The following is a 24798-nucleotide window of genomic DNA, read 5'->3' on the forward strand; positions in this document are numbered from 1 at the left end:
AGAGATAGATATTTTTAGAATTTTAGGAATTGGAGGCAGATATTTTATTTCACTTTATATATACCTGTTTATGTCCAATTCTTCATAAAATTATTTATTAAAAAACTAAATGACTTAAGTGCCATGAACTTGATAAAATTATTTATTACAAGAAATGGAAGTACATAAAAATTAAACGACCCATATGTCAGCGGAAAATAACACACACGCTATCATATTAATATGCAGATTATGTGTTAATACTTACAAGGGAAGATCGTATTTCTTTGCCAGCTCCACCTTCAAAAGAAATAAATAGGAGCATTAGAAAAGTCATGTCGTACCCCATTCGACACATAAAAAAAAACAAACACAAAGGAAAAAAGGATGTAAGGAAAAAAGATGTAAAGAAAAAAGATGTAAGGAAAAAAGATGTAAAGAAAAAAGATGTAAAGAAAAAAGATGTAAGGAAAAAAGATGTAAGGAAAAAAGATGTAAGGAAAAAAGATGTAAAGAAAAAAGATGTAAAGAAAAAAAGATGTAAAGAAAAAAAGATGAAAAGAACTTTATATATATATTATAGTAAAAAATAATTATATATATACGTGTATATATATGCATGTATGTATGTATATATATATGTATATTTATATTTATATATATACATCTATATATGCATGTATATATATATATATATATATAGTAGAAATGGTAATTAATAAAAACTGAAAAAAGTGCTCAATACTGTTGTAGAGCAAATATGCGTTTTATTTTTGATTACCGTGTCTTTCTGTTAAGTTACATTATTGTTTCAGCTACCTGGCCGTTTTTATTTATTTATTTTTTTTGTCGTCTGTGGCTTCCTCTCTCTCTCTCTCTCTCTCTCTCTCTCTCTCCATATATATATATATATATATATATATATATATATATATATATATATAGAGAGAGAGAGAGAGAGAGAGAGAGAGAGGGGGGGAGAAGGGAGGGGGCATTTTACTCTATATTAAATAAAATAGGCGTTTTTTGTGTATTAATTCTATTTTCGATCCTTTACAACTCTCGAAAAACAGTCTTCAATTCTTGCGGAAACTGGCTGATCTAATCACCATATTTATCATGAGTATATTAATTTAACAAATAGAAAAAGGATAAAAATAATTAACCAATGAAGAAAAAAAAATACTTTATTCATGGTTCAGAACCAATTAGATTAATTTATCCCTGACGATGAATCCTGAAGTATTGAAAAGTACTCGGACTTATGATATATTGAATTAATAGACAAAAAAAAACGTCTATTTTATTTAATGAAATCTATCCATCTATCTATCTCTCTCTCCCTCTCTCTCTCTCTCTATATATATATATATATATATATAGCCAGTAGAGTTTAGTTTCCTAGAAGTACATCCAATGAAACAACACGTGTCTACCAAAATAGTGCTCAATGAGTGAACAGAGCATGTATATTAATTTTATTTATACAAACATTAATGGCTACATATGTGCATACATGTTTCTGTAATCACCCACGTTGGGGGATTACGTCTTCAGGCCAAGAACTACCTTCAAAAGTGACATTTCCACCAAATACATTTTTCTACTTCGTTTATCAAGTTAAAAATACAACCTGGGTGGGAGTCAAAAAAACAAAAACGGTAAAAGGATGAGTGAGGTCTCTGAAGATGATAAACATCTTTTTTCTCTTCCCCTTCCCCCATCTAACCTAACTTTTGGCTTTTTATGACATAGGGTACTTGAGAGTTTAGTTTTCTTGTCTTAGAGTCTGTAAGTTAATAACCTTAGCTACGGTCAACCAAGTACTGACCGGTGCCTTTTAATCTACCTCCACCCACACATACACACAACACACACACATAACACATCCATACACAGACACTGCCAACACACACACACACACACATTAATCAATATATTCAAAAGCGAATCCATGCTGAACACTCTTTGTTTTATTTACTGAAACTAGACAATGATTCTGAAACTACATAGAGGATAAAGTAAAAGTTACATTAAGGTAAATAAAAAAATATAAATGAATAAAAATAAAAATAAAATACATAAATAAATAAATAAATAAATAAAAATAAATAAAAAATATAATAAAATAAAAAATAAAAAATAAAAAATAAAAATAAATAAAATAAAAAAATATATATAAAAAAATAAAAAAATAAAAAATAAAAAAATAAAAAAATAAAAATAAAAAATAAAAAAATAAATAAATAAGAATAAAGTAAAATTAAATTAAAACAAATAAACCAACAAAATGTGAATAAATATAAACCCGAAAGTTTTCTAAACCCCACATGTACCTATATGCGTGTATCAATACACTTATAAATGTCTAACATTTATCTACACCCGTACACTAAACTCTACTGGCTATATATAAATGCTCCTGCATAGTTGAGCACTTTACTTCGTGTCTTCATAAAACGCAAACATGGATAGAATTAACTTCGATACGTCACTAAAGAACATCCCCACACCAAATACCAAGGATTATTTACTAAAATTAATAATGAAAATGGATGATTTACTCAAAAGGATGAAATGGAAAGCTACCTTTTTTCTATTGGATAAAAATGATAACACCAAGAAAGAGAGATATGGATTTAAAAGCATTAAATCACCACCAGTAATCCCACAATTAGTGCTATTCGAGAAGGATCTCTATTCACTAATTAGAAATTTAGAATTCCACAAAACTAAAAATCAATTCCAAAAAAAACTCGACGATATTGTAAAGGAGATCAACAAGTCACAACATATCCTTGTTAAGGCTGATAAGACCAGAAACTTTTACAAATTAGACAGGGAGAAATATAATGACCTGGTCCAGAAGAATTTGAAAAAAGACTATCACAAGGTAAAAAATAACAACGTAATTCATTTGATAAATAAGGACAGTAAAAAAATCACGGATGAATTACAAATCAGCGATAGAGTAAATAAACTTAGAGAAAACGAAGCGTATATCCTTTTAAAGGATCATAAACCTAGCTTCAACACAAAACCAACAACAAGATTGATTAACCCAACCAGACCCGAAATTGGAAAGATTAGTAAAAGAATATTAGAGAAAATCAATCTAGAATTAAAACGGCAGTTCAACCTGAACCTATGGATAAATACGGCGGATCCGGTAAAATGGTTTCTTAACATTGCCAACAAGAAAAACTGCGCCTTTGTGCAATTTGACATTATGGATTACTACCCGTCAATCACAAAGGATCTCTTTGGAAAGGCAACTGAATTTGCCAAAACCTATACTAATGTCTCCGAGGAGGATTTGGATATTATTATGAAATGCCGCACAACTGTCCTTGTCTATAACGGGGAACAATGGGCAAAAAATGGGCAAAACAACTTTTTCGGGGTATCAATGGGATCGCTGGACTCTGCAGAGGCAACAGATCTCGTTGGACTTTATATCATTCATAATTTAACGAACGATAATATTATTGATAGAAGGGACATGGGCCTATATCGTGATGATGGGCTGATAATAGTGAAGAATGCTACAAGTGTTAAATGCGATCAAATTAGGAGAGCAATCCATAGGGACATGAAAAATTTTGGCCTAAAAGTAGAAGTTAATGCTAACTTAAAACAGGTTGATTTCCTTGACGTTACTTTAGATCTGGATTTAAATGCTTATAAACCATATATGAAGGATAACGCTAATCCTATTTATATACACCCGCAGTCTAACCATCCACCATCCATTATCAAACATATACCGTTATCTATTGAAAGTAGAATAAGTAACAATTCATCTAATGAAGTAACTTTCAATAATTGCAAAGCTATTTATAATACAGCACTTAAAAATAGTGGATATAAGGACATAGAGATAAAATATAAAATAAATAACACTAGCACAAATGGATCTAGAAATCGTGGTAGGAAAATTATTTGGTTCACACCCCCCTTTAACATTATGTTGAAAACAAAACTTGGTGCAAAATTTTTACAACTTATTAATAAGCATTTCCCACCAAATAATATATTACATAAGATATTTAATAAAAATACATTAAAATTAAGTTACAGCTGTAGTGATAATTTGGAAAGGATTATAAAAAAGCATAATGGAAGAATTTTAAAGACGACTAATAGAGAAGGGGAGAATACTAGTGCAAACACTGCGGTGAATAAATGTAACTGTAAAAAACCTGAGGAATGCCCAATAAAAAATGAATGTCTGACCTCATCGGTGGTATACCAAGCAAGGATATTCCCGATGGAGAACCCAAAGGACGAAAGATTCTACATAGGGAGTACCCAAATGACTTTCAAAAATAGATTCTATGGACATACACGCTCGATGAATAATCAAACATATGAAAAGGACACTTCCTTATCGTTATATTACTGGAAATTAGTTAGAGAAAATAAAACACCTAGTATAGAATGGAATATTATTAGAAGGGCCAATACTTGCCACTCATTGAACTCACCATGTCTATTATGCTTATCAGAAAAACTTGAGATAACTAGGTTTAAAGACCGAGAAAAATTATTGAATATTAAACAAGAAACTGCTATATCCTGCAAACATTTCAGAATACATGCACTTAAGGAACTCTAAATTGGGATAATGGAACTGCTATAAGTACAACTAACCCCTATCAAATACCCCCCCCCCCAAAAAAAAGAGGATAAGTGAGGTCGCAACTATAATCATACCCATAGTGGTTACGTAAGTCACTTAATGTTCTACTTCATCGAGCAGTTATGTTATTACTAGCCGAAATAAGCACCTGTATGAAGGTATATTTGAACTAAATGAGTAATAGATCGTTTTGAGTGAAGCCCGTAATAATGTATACATATGGATATTTTTGGGTGTGTGCATGTATGGATATATGATCTTTATAGACCCGGGTAGGAAAAATAATTTATTAATATAAAAAAAAAAAAAAAAAAAAAAAAAAAAAAAAAATAGAAGAAATAAATAGATGAAAGAAAGTAAGGAATGAAGGGTGAATGGAAGAGAAAGGAATAAGGGTATTAGAGTGAATAAGCAAAGATGAAGGTAAGTACTACAATATATAAGCTTATATACTAGGTTTATATAACCTAAATACTCTGATTTCTGTCATATGTTATTATATATTATTATTGTGTCGTGATACATCTTATGTATATCTGCCTTACCATCGAAAGAATCTTTGTTTAATATGAGGATAACCCTATGAACTTCATACTGAATTCAATATAAATTTTAAGTAGTGTCAATTTTTACGGTAAAAACCTACAACTTAAGAAAGTGTAACAAGCGGAAGGGGCCATGAAACATAACTAGAGATGTGGAATTTGATAGAAAAAGTGAATTTATACAGTAGGTGTATTCCTGTCTGTTTCTACTTTAGATGTATCATTTGGTGGCACGGTACATGTTTGCATGTATATATATATGTCTATATTTGTGTGACTTTGGATATATGGGTGTATTTTACGTATGCATGTATGTTTGTATGTTTATATATATATATGTATATCTGTATCTATGTATCGGTGTGTATGTTTGTATGTGGATGTGTCTCTGTATCTATTGTATGTAGATGTATGTATACACACGTATATTTCTGAACTAATAGAATAGACGGCCTCGTATAGAATTGTTGTAACAATATAGATTACAAAAATGTATGGATGTCCGAATGTTGTTTATATATATGTTATATATGTATGTATGTGTTGATATGTATATGTATGTCTGTTGTGTGCGTGTGTTTATATGTATGTATGCGTATATATATATATATATGTATATGTATGTATTTATGTATGTATGTGTGTGTTTGTGTATATGTGTGTATATGTATGTATATATATATATATATATGTATATATATGTACACCCGTCTGTAGTCGGGTAGCATAATATTGCATATACGAAGATGTTACCACGCTGCATAAGTAAAGAAAAATACTATTATTTGTCTCTGTATGTCTGTAATGTGTGTGTGTATATATGCGCGGGTGTAGATAAATGTTAGACATTTATAAGTGTATTGATACACGCATATAGGTACATGTGGGGTTTAGAAAACTTTCGGGTTTATATTTATTCACATTTTGTTGGTTTATTTGTTTTAATTTAATTTTACTTTATTCTTATTTATTTATTTTTTTATTTTTTATTTTTATTTTTTTATTTTTTTATTTTTTTATTTTTTATTTTTTTATTTTTTTATATATATTTTTTTATTTTATTTATTTTTATTTTTTATTTTTTATTTTTTATTTTATTATATTTTTTATTTATTTTTATTTATTTATTTATTTATTTATGTATTTTATTTTTATTTTTATTCATTTATATTTTTTTATTTACCTTAATGTAACTTTTACTTTATCCTCTATGTAGTTTCAGAATCATTGTCTAGTTTCAGTAAATAAAACAAAGAGTGTTCAGCATGGATTCGCTTTTGAATATATTGATTAATGTGTGTGTGTGTGTGTGTGTGTTGGCAGTGTCTGTGTATGGATGTGTTATGTGTGTGTGTTGTGTGTATGTGTGGGTGGAGGTAGATTAAAAGGCACCGGTCAGTACTTGGTTGACCGTAGCTAAGGTTATTAACTTACAGACTCTAAGACAAGAAAACTAAACTCTCAAGTACCCTATGTCATAAAAAGCCAAAAGTTAGGTTAGATGGGGGAAGGGGAAGAGAAAAAAGATGTTTATCATCTTCAGAGACCTCACTCATCCTTTTACCGTTTTTGTTTTTTTGACTCCCACCCAGGTTGTATTTTTAACTTGATAAACGAAGTAGAAAAATGTATTTGGTGGAAATGTCACTTTTGAAGGTAGTTCTTGGCCTGAAGACGTAATCCCCCAACGTGGGTGATTACAGAAACATGTATGCACATATGTAGCCATTAATGTTTGTATAAATAAAATTAATATATATATATATATATATATCAAGAAATAAAGAGAGGAAAGAATACTATTTTATTTAATGAAATATGCCTTAGAGAAAAAATATACATTTTATAACTTACTAACTAGCTCTACCTACATATTGAGCACTTTCGAAGTAAATACTTAACGTTTACGCATAAATCTATGCTTTCATATATTAATTTATGAGTAAATTAAGTATATATATACATATATATATATACATACATATATATACATACATATATATATAGATATATAGATATATACATACATATATACACATATATATATATATATATACATATAAGCAAACAGTTAATGAAATATGTTAAAAAAACACTTTGAAATGAGTTAACATATTTAATCTGAAAAGATATATATATATATATATATATATATATATATATATATATATATATATATATATTCAGGGTATCCACTATACCAGGGACCCCTACAGTGCTATACTCATCCGTAATTAATTTTCAAAATATCATCTGTAAAATATCTGAAAAAAAGATGTAAGGAAAACAGATGTAAGGAAAAAAAGATGTAAGGAAAAAAAGATGTAAAGAAAAAAGATGTAAAGAAAAAAGATGTAAGGAAAAAAGATGTAAAGAAAAAAGATGTAAAGAAAAAAAGATGTAAAGAAAAAAAGATGTAAAGAAAAAAAGATGTAAGGAAAAAAGATTTAAAGAAAAAAGATGTAAAGAAATAAAATCTAAAGAAAATATGACTTTTTTCCTTACATCTTTTTTCCTTACATCTTTTTTTCTTTACATCTTTTTTCTTTACATCTTTTTTCTTTTCATCTTTTTTCTTTACATCTTTTTTCCTTACATCTTTTTTTCTTTACATCTTTTTTTCTTTACATCTTTTTTCTTTACATCTTTTTTCTTTACATCTTTTTTTCTTTACATCTTTTTTCTTTACATCTTTTTTTCTTTACATCTTTTTTCTTTACATGAAAAGAAAAAAGATGTAAAGAAAAAAGATGAAAAGAAAAAAGATATAAAGAAAAAAGATGTAAAGAAAAAAAGATGAAAAGAAAAAAGATGTAAAGAAAAAAATGTAAAGAAAAAAGATGTAAAGAAAAAAGATGTAAAGAAAAAAGATGTAAAGTAAAAAGATGAAAAAAAAAAGATGTAAAGAAAAAAGATGTAAAGAAAAAAGATGTAAAGAAAAAAGATGTAAAGAAAAAAGATGTAAAGAAAAAAGATGTAAAGAACAAAAGATGTAAGGAAAAAAGATGCAAGACAAAAAGATGTAAAGAAAAAAGATGCAAGGAAAGAAGATGTAAGACAAAAAGATGCAAGACAAAAAGATGTAAGGGGAAAAATATCTAAGGAAAAAAGATGTAAAGTTTGGCAAATAGAAAAAAAATTTTCTTTTAAAGATTGCGACAAGGATAGTTGCAATGCTTTTTTACCTGTTTGATGAGGACTTCACGCTGCGTCTTTTTCTCTTCGTCAGTTTTGCAGAAACGAGGTGTAAAGTCAAGTCCAACCTGTTATAGAATGAAAGAAAAAATTGATGTGAAATATTTTAGCAAGGAATGTATTAAGCCTTCAAAGGTTTTATACGAGGCACATTCCAAAAGTAATACTTCCTATTTTTTTATCCGAATGGATCAAAGGGGATTGCAAATTGCATTGTTATGATGACTAAACTTATGCATTCACGACCTGATAATTTCATCTATTTGTTGCAGATATTAACGGTGTGAGAATAGTTGGCTGAAACGTTGTGAAACAACTATTAGATTAGGATAATAGCCGCAAGAAATAAATGGATAGAAATAATTTTGTTCTAGAAGATCGGGTGGAGGCATAATAACTATGATCACCCCCTCCAGAAAAAAATAAAGGACAAATTCTCACCTCTCCAATGGCTGCAATTTTGTCAGAGAATTTCTCAATCAAGGGAATGGCTACTTCTAAATCCTGAAAATTAATTGAAAATCGTTTCAATTTAAAACTGAATTGAACAGAATTGGTTACAACAAATAATAATCTGAAGAAAAAAAAAACTACAGGATGGAACGAAAAAATTAGAAAGGACAACAAAAAACTAATTAGCCAGTTGTGTACAAATCCTAAGAGTGATACCAGCCTTCTATCATGTCTGAAAGTGACACAATGTTCAACAAGTGAGATCGGAGATGTGACGCTGTACAACTCATGCTCTCTACAGATCCAAGTTATGACAACAGGACCATTGCCAGCACCTTCAAAATGCATTGCTGGATTGCTACAAATAACAGAGACGTATCCAGGGTGATGAAAACAAAATTTCCGGCTACAGTTAGGGTCTTTGGTGTCGTGTCAAGTGAGGACCACATCATGCAAGTTCACATCTTTGAAGTCGGCTTAAAAGTCAACATCAATAAAAAAAGCAAAGAAAAAAAGATGTAAGGAAAAAAAGATGTGGATGTGCTGAAGAGTGTGGTGATCCCCTGGTGCAATCAGGTGGCTACTGGCAGACTCTGGGTGTGGCAGCAGGACCCGGCGCCGACTCACAAGTCCAAAGAAACCCAAGCTTGGCTTTAGAAGAAGTGCTATGACTTCATACTTTTCTTTTACTGCCCAACCCCCCTCCTTCTCTGATCTGAGCCTGCTGAACTACTTTGTTTGGTCATACGTCGAGAAAATCACCAACATGACCTCTCACAACAACAAAGCCAGCCTGATCGCTGTTTCCAGTTCCGGACCCATATCGATGCTGTGATTGAGGCTGAAGGCGGCTACACTGAATAGATGTCAGCCTTACTACATAATAAGTTAACTGAATTGATTTTTTTCAATAAAAGTTTTGTTGCAGACAATCTACTAGTTGACCGTTTGTGTACAAATCCCAAGAGCGATAGAAGCCTTCTATCATGTCTGAAAGTGACACAATTTTCAACGAGCGAGATTGGAGATGCGCCGCTGTACAACTCATGCTCTCTACCAATCCAAGTTATGACAACAGGACCATTGCCAGCACCTTCAAAATGCACCGCTGGATTGCTACAAATAACAGGGTTGTGCTCAAGGTGATAAAAACAAAGTTTCAGGCCACGGTTATGGTCTTTGGTGTGGTTTCAAGTGAAGGCCACATCATGCCGCCTCACATCTTTGAAGTCTGATTGAAAGTCAGCACCAAAATGTACCTAGATGTGCTGAAGGGTGTGGTAATCCCCGGGTGCAATCAAGTGGTCGCTGACAGACACTAGGTGTGGCAGCAGGACTCAGCGTTAGCCCACAAGTCCAAAGAGACCCAGGCTTGGCTTCGGAAGGAGTGCTACGATTTTGTACTCTTCTCTAACTGGTCCTCGCCTCCTCCCCTTGATGCTGGACTACTTTGTTTGGTCATACGATTGGTAGATACAAACCGAGTAGGCTCTCTCTACCGTGCTAGAAAACTACTAACACCCGAAAGTATCCTGTAACTCTATAAGGCCCCTAAGGCCACCATTCGTCCATGTATGGAGTATTGTTGTCATATTTGGGCTGATGCATCTGCTGCTAGTCTCTCACTCCTGGACAAGGTTCAAAAGAGAGTCTCCAACCTAATAGGTCCTGAACTGTCATCTAAGCTTCAGCCTCTGTCCCATCGACGAAATGTTGCATCCCTCTGCCTGTTCTACAAGTACTTTGACGGTGAATGCTCTGATGAACTGCAAGCACTTGTGCCCCCATGACGTAAACACCCTCGACAAACCCGACAGGCTGCTAAATCACCCCCCCCCACACTGTTGTCTTTTCTAGTTACCTCACAAGAAAATACAATATTTGGAAACAGTTTTAAAAAGATTTCAATAATAAATACCTCATTTGTGACACTGCGGCTTAATTTATCGCCATCCTAAAAAGGAAACAAAAGAAATTGTTGTCAGGGTATAGCATTAACATAAGAAAACGTTAAACAAGGGAAGCCCACAATCTTTCCACACATACTTGTGGACTTGTGCGTTATCACTAGTGAGCAATCAAAAAATAAATGTTACAAGTGGGTGAATATGAGTCGACCGAGTTCATCGTCCACTCGAAGCTCCTTACACGGGGGGTGCTGGATATGACCTTAAACTATATCCAGTGGTGAGGCCCCAGCTTGCGGGCTTTGGAGAGTGTGGAGTTACCCTTTAATTGCCATTGCTCCCAGGTCCTGGATATGACCTTAAACTATATCCAGGACTTAGATTTTAAAGAAAATCTGTTCAGCCGTTTGAGAGTCTATAGGGAACGAACTCACACACACACAAAGTTGCATTTATATAATTGTAGAAATTAAAGTGTAACGGCCATGTTACATTTGGTTTTCTTTTTTTTTTTGTTTTTTTGTCTGGATGCCCCCCCCCCATTCCATCTGAACTTAAAATGTTGTAAGCAATTATTTCCCACAGCACGTCTCCCTGAAACCCCAAAAAGTCTCCAACCCAGGAACATTAGAAGAGAAACGCTTTACTGGCTTTTTCTTTTTTGGGTCATTGCACTTTCTCACATTTTGGCCCTGTCGGTGGGGCATTAGAATACACCGACTGCCCCCCTGCAGAGGGTGAAAGTCCCTCAATGGGGGTCCTGGATATGACCTTAAACTATATCCAGTGGTGAGACCCCAGCTTGCGGGCTTTGGGGAGTGTGGAGCCACCCTTTAATTACCATTGCTCCCAGGTCCACTCTGACCTGGAGTGGTAGTACCTGTTAGGGTCCCAACTATGAGTTAAATAGAAACCGACTTGAAAACAACAAATATATTCTATTAAATAAATCTTTGGATTCGGTATTAAATAACCTGAAAAGGGTTGATATGCCGTAAAACAACCAACCAACCAATCGATCAATCCTTACACGGGTCGTTATAAAGTTCTTCAAAGATATCCAAAATAATTTACTATAAAATTAAATTCTGGTAAGAGTGATACAGTTTCAGTGGATCGTCTGAAGCCAGTAGATATTAAGTCTTTTGAAAATAGACATACTGAATCAAAGAAATCTGCGAAAGTTCCTGAACAAGAAATTTCATCTGCTGAAAAATCTACATAAGAATCAATTGAAAACGATTCCAACGATTTATCTAGTACGCCTACAGGAGAAGCTGACCAATAAGAATCAGTAGCTCTTCCCAAAGATTCAAAAACTACAAGAAGATCAGGCAGAAGAGTAGTTTTCTCCAGAAATGACATCTACCATTACTTCTAACGATATAATATCTCCGATAATGAGATGGGAAGTATTGTGGTGTCGTATTTCTTATGTTTAAAAAAAAAAAAAAGTTAACCTTTTTTCTGATTGGTCTTGACAGGGTTCAAAAAATGAGTCGTCAACCTAATAAGTCCCAAACTGTCAGCCAAGCTTCAACCTCTGTCCCATCGATGAAATGCTGCATCCCTCTGTCTGTTCTACAAGTATTTTAATGGTGAATGCTAGGTACAGGGTGGTACATTTTTAGCGTCGGCATTCATTTTGCCCATACCTATATGTATGTATGTATGTATGTATGTCTAGGAGAAGCAAATCTCTGATTTAAAAAAACCATAAAGCGGGAGACCAGTACCCACATTAAGCTAGTTTGCAGTTTAACTTGTTGCTGGCTATCTTGCTCTTGCTTGTTGCTGGATCTCAACATTTTGAACCGAGAGAGAGACTTAGCTGTCGTACAAAGCTAAGACTCTGTAACATCATCTGTGTATAGATACTCCCTCAGGCATTTGTCTATTAAAATGGTCCTGTGGCGATGAAAGTCATTTTTGGGCTCATGGACTTTGTCTGAGGGAGTGGCACTCGTCTGACAAGAGGTTGCAATCATCATCATGCATGTATGTATGTATGTCTAAAACTTTTTATTGTTACAAATTACGATGCTTTATTTATATAAAAAAAGCAAAAATAAATTCTTGCGTTTTTTATTTTACTACTGAAAACCATAACTTTAATAAAAGTATTTTTGTTTAAACAAAATAATACATTTCCACTAAGATTTAAATAAAAATAATTAGTTCATTATATTCCGCGGTCGTTATTTGATAAATACTGAAAATTTCATTAAAATTGGTTAATTTTCTGATTTTTTGTGGATTTTTAAGTAAAGGGAGGGGTCAAAATGTTTATACATTTTGAGCATCGGCATTCATTTTGCACGTACCAAGTGAATGCTCCGACGAACTACAAGCCCCCTCGACATAAATACCCCTGACAAACACAGCAAGCAGCAAAATCACACCCCTACAAAGTAGAGATCCCTAGATGTAAGAAAATAGTCTGCTCTAATAGTTTCTTTCTCAGAACTGCTAAACTTTGGAATTCCCTTCCAGGCTCCAGCTTCCCCAACTGTACTGATATGCAGAAATCCAAGTGTAATGTGAACAGACATCTTGCTGCTAAACTCCCTACATAGTATCCCTGCAACTTATGTCCCTGATAGTAGTCCCCCTACATCAAAGTCGCACTGTGCCTTGTTTGGGGTGAAAATGTAATTACAAAAAAAATTATTTTTTACATGGTCCCGGTCCCTGTTATCTGATCATTGCTCTTCTATGTAGGCCATTCCTTGTATTGCATCATCTAGCAGCTGTTGGCTGGTTTAAATTTGATGAATAAAATTCATGCATGGAAACATGATGGAAACTTGTGGTTTCAAAGGTTTTATTGGAGAGGGAAAGCTTGTTTACTCGGGGAGAGAGAGAGACCTGCTGGCCTCTCTTTTTCGTTGCTTTCCAACGTGGACCGTTGCGTCGTCCAATGATTATTGATCAGTTGTTTAATGTAAGGTTGCAATATATAACAGAACACACATACATGTATCTCCATCTACGAGAGGCTATCCAAAAATAATGCCTCCTATTTTTTTTCCGCCCAAATGGATCAGAGTAGATTGTAAATGGCATTGTTACGATGCTGAATTCATGCATTCATGATCTGAAAGTTTCATTTCTCTATTGTAGCTATTGACGGTGTGAGACTCTAAAAAATGCACCAAGATATCTATCTATATATATAAAAGCAAAAATGTGTGTGTGTGTTCGCTTTTTTTGTAGAATTTAAATCTATATATATAAAAGTAAAAATGTGTGTATGTATGTATGTATGTATGTATGTGTGTATGTATGTATGTATGTATGTATGTATGTATGTGTGTTTGTTTTTTCTGTATGTCTACAAAAGGCTTTTTTGGCCGTGATTCTCGGTTAGCTCGCTCCTTCTTAAAACTTTTTATATGCTGTCTAAATAATAATATCTACGACTAAGGAACTCTGGTCGCAGCTATCTTTAATTTACCCAACTTTTACAAGCTATTTTCGAGATATTTTTTGATCACCGCGTAGCGGGGAAAACAGAAACTGGCTTCCAGCGCAAAACTAGATCAAACATCACGTGACTTAACGTTCTCGCACCTGTTAATTTCGCTTTATAAACGTCAACTTAACACACTTATAAATTCATCTATTCCCGTGGTCGAGATGGTTAGGTCGCAGGGTTTTTTTTTCCATTTCCTTTTCACCTCCGCGCCAAAGGTTCGAGGTTCAAGCCTACCTTTCTACTAAAACTTTTTTTTTCTTTTACACCTCCAAACACCCGGCCAACGATTTTTTTTATTAACAGGGTTGTTTTGATCTACCTCCCCTCCCTCAACACACACACACACACACACACACACACACCTCCAAACATCCGGGCAATGCCAGGTACCCCCCGCTAGTCTATATATAAAAGGCAAAAGCGGTGCACACATTTTTATATGTCCAGCAAAGGCTTTTTTTGCTGGGGTTCCTCGAGCGGGGGGGGGGGGGTGTTAATATTTCTTAGAACTTTTTATATACCCCCTAGATTATAATATCTATGATTTCCGAAAGGGATGTCGTGTCTAGATTTACTTTGATCGACTTTTATAAAATTTGCGCTATTCCGTTATGTCGCGTGTTTGTTGGTGTTTTTTTTGTATAAAGTGAAACTAATCGAAACGAATGCAACTCCTTAGCTTCCCTGTCAGTTTTGATCAATGCGGTGAAAACCGTCATATCAGACAATTGCTATTCATTTAGTTAGTTCTGTATATAGTGATATAATTTTCGGTTTCCCTTTTGATAAATAATGTTCTCTTAATATGTTCAATGCTTTCCTTCCATCATTCAATGCGTCTCTTATAATCAGAGACAGACTTCTATCGTCTAAGCATTGAATCAGTTCTGCAAAAACAGTTGAGTTCTTTTCAATAAATTCGGGGTAAAGATTCTCTAGTGAAGATTGCATACATTTGTACGCTTTACTTGGTATGTAAAGTAAACTCCAGGTTCGAGCCTAACGGTTTTTTTTCTTTTAAACACCTGGGCAACACCGGGTACCTCCGCTAGTTTATAATATAAAGCGAAAATGTGTGTGTGTGTGTGTGTGTGCATTTTTTTTGTATGTCTGGCAAAGACTTTTGGATGGGAGCGCTCGGTGGCGGGTCACTGTTTTTTAGAACTTTTTATACCTCGCAGCCAAAGTTAAGTGGTGGGGGGGGGGGTTCATACCTTATGGCGTGACGTTTGACCTCATTAACTTTACACACCTGTCACTTAACTTTTTAATCGTTAAATTAGAACACTTTTCACTTCCTGTTTTGCCGTGGCCGAGCGGTAAGATGTTAGGTTTTTTCACACTTTCTTTTCCACCTTCGCATCAAGGGTTCGGGTTCGACTCTACCTGCCTACTACAACTTTTTTTTTTCTCAACACACACCTAAAAACACCCGGGCATATGTGTACGGGTCGCTGTTGGCCTTCTTTTTTTCATTGCTTTTTCATATGGTTAACTTAAAGGTTTTATTGAGGAGAGCAAGTTTGTTTATGAGGGGAGAGGCTAAAATAAATTCCTTCTAAAATAATTCCGACTTAATTTTCTTAATAATCTAGCATCCATCCTAAACCTACAAGCATCTAGGTGATTGTTGGCAGGTCTATTGAGAGCATTGCCAAGGCTGCTGCAAAGAAGGTGGGCTCTCTCTACCGTGCTAGAAAACTATGCCTGAAAGTATCCTGTACCTCTATAAGGCCACCGTTCGCTCATGTATGGAGTACTGTTGTCACATTTGGGCTGGTGCATCTGCTACTTGTCTCTCACTCATTGACAGGGTTCAAAAGAGTCGTCTGAACTGTCATCTAAGCTTTAGCTTCTGTCCCATCGACGAAATGTTGCATCCCTTTGCCTGTTCTACAAATACTTTAATCGTGAATGCTCTGACAAACTACAAGCACTTGCATCCCCTTGACATGAATACTCCCGACAAACCTAACAAGGAGCTAAATCCCACCCCTTCAGAGTAGAGATCCCTAGGTGTAAGAAAGCCTTCTACTCCAACAGTTTCTGTTAGACTTTGGAACTCCCTTCCAGGATTCTGCTTTCCCAACTGTACTGACATGCAGAAGTTCAAGTGTAATGTGAACAGACATCTTGCTACTCATTTCTCTTCATAATATACCTGCAACTTATGTCCACAATAGTAGCATTTCAAAATGGCACTGTGCCTTGTTTGGGGTAAAAATTGAATAAAAAAAAAAAAAAAATTATTAAATAGTCGATGAAGAGACAGTCTCAAGGAAATATTTTCAGGTACGCCTGGCCTGTTGATTCCCACGACTCAAACTGTCTCTAAACTCCGTTCGGTCCTGAACGTGTGATAAAATTTTTATCTGGTAATTCGACACCTGCAATTCTTGTATATTTTTTAACCTTCGCATTAACTACACTAGCTGGACTGGGTCTATTTCTGTTTACCGTCAGGTTGTCTTGGCATTGTAGAGAAATAGAAGGAACAACACCGGGTTACGAAGAGACAACAGAGGACACATGTTATCTTGTTGATGCTCAAACTCGTTCTCTGTTGACTCTTCTCAAGGGACATCACCCCTTACTCTACACCGTAACCCGGTGTTGTTCCTTCTATTTCTCTACAGTACTCCCCACCAATCACGTCGGGGTCACCACTGTGGTAGGTGTTAACGTTCAAACAAAACTACCTACCAGCATAAATAAATACTAAACGTAACGCAAGTACAATAGACAAATATTTATTGACAAACACGAACAAATGACAACACTGTAATACCGAACAACACAATAAAACATTACTCACTTCAATAGTGGGTTTACCGGCTAAGTGGGGGGAATCAATCAGTCTAGAGTTCTACTCTGGTTCGTCTGAGATTGTTTCATGAGGCGAGAATTTACGTGCAGGCTCTACATATGTGCCCAAACTCTGTCTCTCCTGTTATTTCCCTACAGCATGTATCTAATGTAAAATTCATACTAGCTAACATAATCTCTACTTGCTAACATAAGGTCTCAATATTGATCAATGCGGTGAAAACCGTCATATCAGACAATTGCTATTCATTTGGACACTTACTTTTTATGGGGAGCTGGTTTTCCCCCCATCATCTTGGGGAAACAAAACCAAAAAAAAAACTGACCTCATTAAATTCATACTAGCTAACATAATCTCTACTTGCTGACATAAAGACATATATGACAATATAACAGAACACACCCATATCTCTATCTACGAGAGGTGTTCCCAAAGTAATGCCTCCTTTTTTTTTTATCACCCGAATGGATCAGAGGAGATTGCAAAGTGACTTGTTATGATGACTGAACTTAGGCATTCATGACCTGGAGGTTTCATCTCTCTGTTGCAGATGTTGACCGTGTGAGACTCTGAAAAAGCAAACCCTGTCATGGACGTGTATCAGAAGCAGAGATGTGTCATTGAATTTCTGGCTAAAGTGCATTGAGAATAGTGGCGACCATGTAGATAAAAAAAATTCTGGAGCACAATAGGTCGCTCGTTTTAATGGTACTACTCCTATCTTTGTAACTATTCAGCATTTTGAGTAAAAAAAATATAGGAGGCTTTACTAAGGAATGATTTTCCAACTGTACCTTTTTGAACCACCCAAATGCGTTTTGTTGTAAAAGAATTGCCACTTACCTGAACAGGGTGCACTCCAAAACAAGGAACCACAAAGTTTGGAAACCTGATTAAAGAAAAGAACACATACATAAAATCTTTAAAAATTAATTTTTTTTAATGTCTCGAAATCATCCTAATATATAGAACTTTCCTAGCGCACCTTAAAATATACCAAAACTTCTATAACACTTCTTAAAATATACAACACTTTCCTAGTCCTTTTTAAAATATACCAAAACTTCCCTAACATTTCGTAGAACTTCCCTAATCCATCTTTAAATATACAAAACTTCGCTAACTTTTTTTAAAATATAGAAAACTTCCCTCACACATCTTAAAATATTTAAAACTTCCCTAACAATTCGTAAAATATTCAAAATTTCCCTAACATTTCTTAAAATATGCAAAACTTCTGTAATACTTCTTAAAATATACAAAACTTCCCTAACACTTCTTAAAATATACAAAACTTTCCTAACACCTTTTTTAAAACATAGAACACTTCCCTTGAATTTTTCTAACTCTTCTTAAATCTACAATCCTCTCTTTAAATATATAAAATTTACCAAGACCTTCCTAAAATATCTCAAAACTTCCCTAACATTTCTTAAAATATGCTAAACTTCTGTAACAATTCTTTAAATATACACAACTTCCCTAACACTTCTTAAAAGATTACAAACCCCATAACATTTCTTAAAATATACAAAACTCTCCAAAACTACCTTTAAATATACAAAACTTCCCTAACCTTTTTTTGTACATACAAAACTTCTGTAACACTTCTTAAAATATTCAACACTCCGCTAACACTTCTTAAAATATGTAAAAATTCCCTAACACTTCTTAAAATATGTAAAAATTTCACTAACACTTCTTAAAATATACAAAACTTCCCTAATACTTTATAAAATATACAAAACTCCCCTAACATTTCTTAAAATATACAAAACTTCCCTAACATTTCTTAAAATATACAAAACTTCCCTAATACTTTATAAAATATTCAAAACTTACTTAACCCATCTTCAAATATGCAAAACTTAACTAATCTTGCCTAAAATATGAAGTTCTGTGACGCTTCTTTAAATATACAAAACTTTCCTAACACCTTAAAATATACATAACTTTTCCCAACACTTCTTAAAATCTACAAAACTTTCCCGACACTTCTTACTACATCAAAAACTACCCTAACATTTCTTTAAATATTCAAAACTTCCCTCACACTTCTTAAAATATGCAAAACTTCCGTAACATATCTTAAAATATGCAAAACTTCCCTAACACTTCTAAAAGTATACAAAACTGTTCTAACAATTTTTAAAAGATAGAACACTTTCCTTAAATTTTTCTAACTCTTCTTATATCTATAATCCTCTCTTTAAATATATAAAATTTACCAAGCCCTTCCTAATATATTCCAAAACTTCCCTAACCTTTATCAAAATATGCTAAACTTCTGTAATACTTCTTAACATATACACAACTTCCCTAACACTTCTTAAAATATTAAAAACCTCTGTAACATTTATTAAAATATACAAAACTTTCCAAACCTACCTTGAAATATACAAAATTTCCCTAGCCTTTTTTTAAACATACAAAGCTTCTGTAACGCTGAAAATATTCAAAACTGCCCTAACACTTCATAAACTATTCACAACTTCCCTAACACTTCATAAACTATTCAAAATTTCCCTAACACTTCATAAACTATTCAAAATTTCCCTAACACTTCATAAACTATTCAAAATTTCCCTAACACTTCATAAACTATTCAAAATTTCCCTAACATTCATAAACTATTTAAAATTTCCCTAACACTTCATAAACTATTCAAAACTTCCCTTACACTTCTTACACTATTCAAAACTTCCCTAACACTTCATAAAATATTCAAAATTTCCCTAACACTTCTTAAACTATTCAAAACTTCCCTAACACTTCATAAACTATTTAAAACTTTCCTAACACTTCATAAACTATTCAAAATTTCCCTAACACTTCATAAACTATTCAAAATTTTCCTAACACTTCATAAACTATTCAAAATTTCCCTAACACTTCATAAACTATTCAAAATTTCCCTAACACTTCATAAAATATTCAACACTTCCCTAACACTTCATAAACTATTCAAAACTTCCCTAACACTTAATAAACTATTCAAAATTTCCCTAACACTTTATAAACTATTCAAAACTTCCCTAACACTTCATAAACTATTCAAAACATCCCTAACACTTCATAAACTATTCAAAATTTCCCTAAGACATCATAAACTATTCAAAATTTCCCTAACACTTCATAAAATATTCAAAACTTCCCTAACACTTCATAAACTATTCAAAATTTCCCTAACACTTCATAAACTATTCAAAATTTCCCTAACACTTCATAAACTATTCAAAATTTCCCTAACACTTCATAAACTATTCAAAATTTCCCTAACACTTCATAAACTATTCAAAACTTCCCTAACACTTCATAAACTATTCAAAACTTCCCTAACACTTCATAAACTATTCAAAACTTCCCTAACACTTCATAAACTATTCAAAATTTCCCTAACACTTCTTAAACTATTCAAAACTTCCCTAACACTTCATAAACTATTTAAAACTTTCCTAACACTTCATAAACTATTCAAAATTTCCCTAACACTTCATAAACTATTCAAAATTTTCCTAACACTTCATAAACTATTCAAAATTTCCCTAACACTTCATAAACTATTCAAAATTTCCCTAACACTTCATAAAATATTCAACACTTCCCTAACACTTCATAAACTATTCAAAACTTCCCTAACACTTCATAAACTATTCAAAACTTCCCTAACACTTCTTAAACTATTCAAAACTTCCCTAACACTTCATAAACTATTCAAAATTTCCCTAAGACATCATAAACGATTCAAAATTTCCCTAACACTTCATAAACTATTCAAAATTTCCCTAACACTTCATAAACTATTCAAAATTTCCCTAACACTTCATAAACTATTCAAAATTTCCCTAACACTTCATAAACTATTCAAAATTTCCCTAACACTTCATAAAATATTCAAAACTTCCCTAACACTTCATAAACTATTCAAAACTTCCCTAACACTTCATAAACTATTCAAAATTTCCCTAAGACATCATAAACTATTCAAAATTTCCCTAACACTTCATAAACTATTCAAAATTTCCCTAACATTTCATAAACTATTCAAAATTTCCCTAACACTTTATAAACTATTCAAAACTTCCCTAACACTTCATAAACTATTCAAAACATCCCTAACACTTCATAAACTATTCAAAATTTCCCTAACACTTCATAAACTATTCAAAACTTCCCTAACATTTCATAAACTATTCAAAATTTCCCTAACACTTCATAAACTATTCAAAATTTCCCTAACACTTCATAAACTATTCAAAACTTCCCTAACACTTCATAAACTATTCAAAACTTCCCTAACACTTCTTAAACTATTCAAAACATCCCTAACACTTCATAAACTATTCAAAATTTCCCTAACACTTCATAAACTATTCAAAATTTCCCTAACACTTCATAAACTATTCAAAATTTCCCTAACATTTCATAAACTATTCAAAATTTCCCTAACACTTCATAAACTATTCAAAATTTCCCTAACACTTCATAAACTATTCAAAATTTCCCTAACATTTCATAAACTATTCAAAATTTCCCTAACACTTCATAAACTATTCAAAATTTCCCTAACACTTCATAAACTATTTAAAATTTCCCTAACACTTCATAAACTATTCAAAATTTCCCTAACACTTCATAAACTATTCAAAATTTCCCTAACACTTCATAAAATATTCAAAATTTCCCTAACACTTCATAAACTATTCAAAACTTCCCTAACACTTCATAAACTATTCAAAATTTCCCTAAGACATCATAACCTATTCAAAATTTCCCTAACACTTCATAAACTATTCAAAATTTCCCTAACATTTCATAAACTATTCAAAATTTCCCTAACACTTCATAAACTATTCAAAATTTCCCTAACATTTCATAAACTATTCAAAATTTCCCTAACACTTTATAAACTATTCAAAACTTCCCTAACACTTCATAAACTATTCAAAACATCCCTAATACTTCATAAACTATTCAAAATTTCCCTAACACTTCATAAACTATTCAAAATTTCCCTAACACTTTATAAACTATTCAAAACTTCCCTAACACTTCATAAACTATTCAAAACATCCCTAACACTTCATAAACTATTCAAAACATCCCTAACACTTCATAAACTATTCAAAACATCCCTAATACTTCATAAACTATTCAAAATTTCCCTAACACTTCATAAACTATTCAAAATTTCCCTAACACTTTATAAACTATTCAAAATTTCCCTAACACTTCTTAAACTATTCAAAACATCCCTAACACTTCTAAAATATAAAAAACGACCCTAATACTTCATAAAATATTCAAAACTTACCTTACCCATCTTTAATTATGCAAAACTTCCCTAACACTTCTTAAAATATGCAAAACTTTCCTAACACTTCTTAAAATATACAAAACTTTACATCACACTTCTTAAAATATACAAAATTTCCCTTACTCTTCCTAAATTATGCAAAAGATTTTTAACCTTTCTTAAATATACCTTTCTTACAATATATAAAATTTACCAGGCCCTTCTTTAAATATACAAAACTTCCCTAACACTTCTTAAAATATTGAACAATTTACCAACCCTTTCTACAAATATACACAACTTTCCTGACACTTCTAAAAATATACAAAACTTCTCTTAGATTTGAAAAATACAGAATTTATCAAGTTCTTTTCTAAAAAAAAATATATATTTTAAAATATACAGAATTTATGAGACTCCCTTTAAAAGTATAAAAAAATTTATTACCCTCTTTTTTAAAATATACAAAAATTATTTAGCTCTTTTTTTTTATTAAATACATAGAATTTATTAAGCTCTTTGAAATTATACAAAAATTTTTAAGCTCCTTTTTAAAAATATACAGAATTTTTTAAGCTCCTTTTTAAAAACATACAAAATTTATTAAGCACATTTTTTAAATATGCAGAATTTAATACGCTCGTTTTAAAAATATATGGAATTTATTAAGCTCTTTTTAAAATATACAGAATTTATTTAGCTCTTTTTTAAAAATATACAGAATTTATTAAGCACATTTTTTTAAATATACAGAATTTATTAAGCTCTTTATTTGAAATATATAGAATTTTTTAAGCTCTTTATTTGAAATATATAGAATTTTTTAAGCTCTTTTTAAAAATATACAAAATTTATTAAACTCTTTTTGAAAATATACAGAATTTATTAAGCTCTTTTTTTTTTGAATATGCAGAATTTATTAAGCTCTTTTTTAAAAATATACAGAATTTATTAAGCTTTTTTTTGAAATATACAGAATTTATTAAGCTCTTTTTAAATATACAGAATTTATTAAGTTTTTTTTTTAAATACACAGAATTTATTAAGCTTTTTTTGAAATACACAGAATTTATTAAGCTTATTTCTAATATATATAATTTATTAAGCTTTTTTTAAATATACAGAATTTATTAAGCTTTTTTTAAATATACAGAATTTATTAAGCTTATTTCTAATATATATAATTTATTAAGCTCTTTTTGAAAATATACAGAATTTATTAAGCTTTTTTAAATACAAAGAATTTATTAAGCTTTTTTTAAATATACAGAATTTATTAAGCTTATTTCTAATATATATAATTTATTAAGCTCTTTTTGAAAATATACAGAATTTATTAAGCTTTATTTTTAAATACACAGAATTTATTTAGCTCTTTTTAAATATACAGAATTTATTAAGCCTTTTTTTTTAAATACACAGAATTTATTAAGCTTATTTCTAATATATATAATTTATTAAGCTTTTTTTAAATATACAGAATTTATTAAGCTTTTTTTAAATATACAGAATTTATTAAGCTTTTTTTAAATATACAGAATTTATTAAGCTTATTTCTAATATATATAATTTATTAAGCTCTTTTTGAAAATATACAGAATTTATTAAGCTTTATTTTTAAATACACAGAATTTATTTAGCTCTTTTTAAATATACAGAATTTATTAAGCCTTTTTTTTTAAATACACAGAATTTATTAAGCTTATTTCTAATATATATAATTTATTAAGCTTTTTTTAAATATACAGAATTTATTAAGCTTTTTTTAAATATACAGAATTTATTAAGCTTTTTTAAATATACAGAATTTATTAAGCTTTTTTTAAATATACAGAATTTATTAAGCTTATTTCTAATATATATAATTTATTAAGCTCTTTTTGAAAATATACAGAATTTATTAAGCTTTATTTTTAAATACACAGAATTTATTTAGCTCTTTTTAAATATACAGAATTTATTAAGCCTTTTTTTTAAATACACAGAATTTATTAAGCTTATTTCTAATATATATAATTTATTAAGCTCTTTTTGAAAATATACAGAATTTATTAAGCTTTATTTTTAAATACACAGAATTTATTTAGCTCTTTTTAAATATACAGAATTTATTAAGCCTTTTTTTTTAAATACACAGAATTTATTAAGCTTTTTTTGAAATATTAAGATTTTATTAATCTCTTTTTTTAAATATACACAATTTTTAATCACTTTTTAAAAGTAAACAAAATTTATTAAGCTCTTTTTTTTTTAAATATACAAAATTTATTATGCTATTTTTTAAAATACGCAGAATTTATTAAGCTGTTTTTAATATACAGAATTTATTAAGCTCTTTTTAAAAATATACAGAATTTATTAAGCTATTTTTTTTAAATATACAGAATTTTTTAACCGTTTTTTACAGAATTTATTAAGCTTTTTTGAAATATACAGAATTTATTAAGCCTTTTTTTTAAATATATAGAATTTATTA

The 24798-nt window shown here is 31.3% G+C and overlaps 1 protein-coding gene across 3 annotated transcripts in view; it reads right to left on the reverse strand.

The window, feature by feature from the left end:
- LOC145271151 (putative deoxyribonuclease TATDN3) overlaps nucleotides 1-24798 on the reverse strand; it is a 62945-nt gene that overhangs the window by 12502 nt on the left and 25645 nt on the right. For all 3 annotated transcript variants that reach the window (XM_080126689.1, XM_080126688.1, XM_080126687.1), the window contains 5 exons: nucleotides 17870-17915; nucleotides 10733-10768; nucleotides 8803-8865; nucleotides 8352-8429; nucleotides 248-279 (listed from right to left, as the gene is read on the reverse strand). In XM_080126689.1, coding sequence (XP_079982815.1) covers nucleotides 248-279; nucleotides 8352-8429; nucleotides 8803-8865; nucleotides 10733-10768; nucleotides 17870-17915 — 255 coding nt within the window. The remainder of the gene's footprint in view (nucleotides 1-247; nucleotides 280-8351; nucleotides 8430-8802; nucleotides 8866-10732; nucleotides 10769-17869; nucleotides 17916-24798) is intronic.

Source organism: Euprymna scolopes, chromosome 46, assembly GCF_053919585.1.
Source record: "Euprymna scolopes isolate OS-2025 chromosome 46, ASM5391958v1, whole genome shotgun sequence".
Classification (NCBI taxonomy): Eukaryota; Metazoa; Mollusca; class Cephalopoda; order Sepiida; family Sepiolidae; genus Euprymna; species Euprymna scolopes.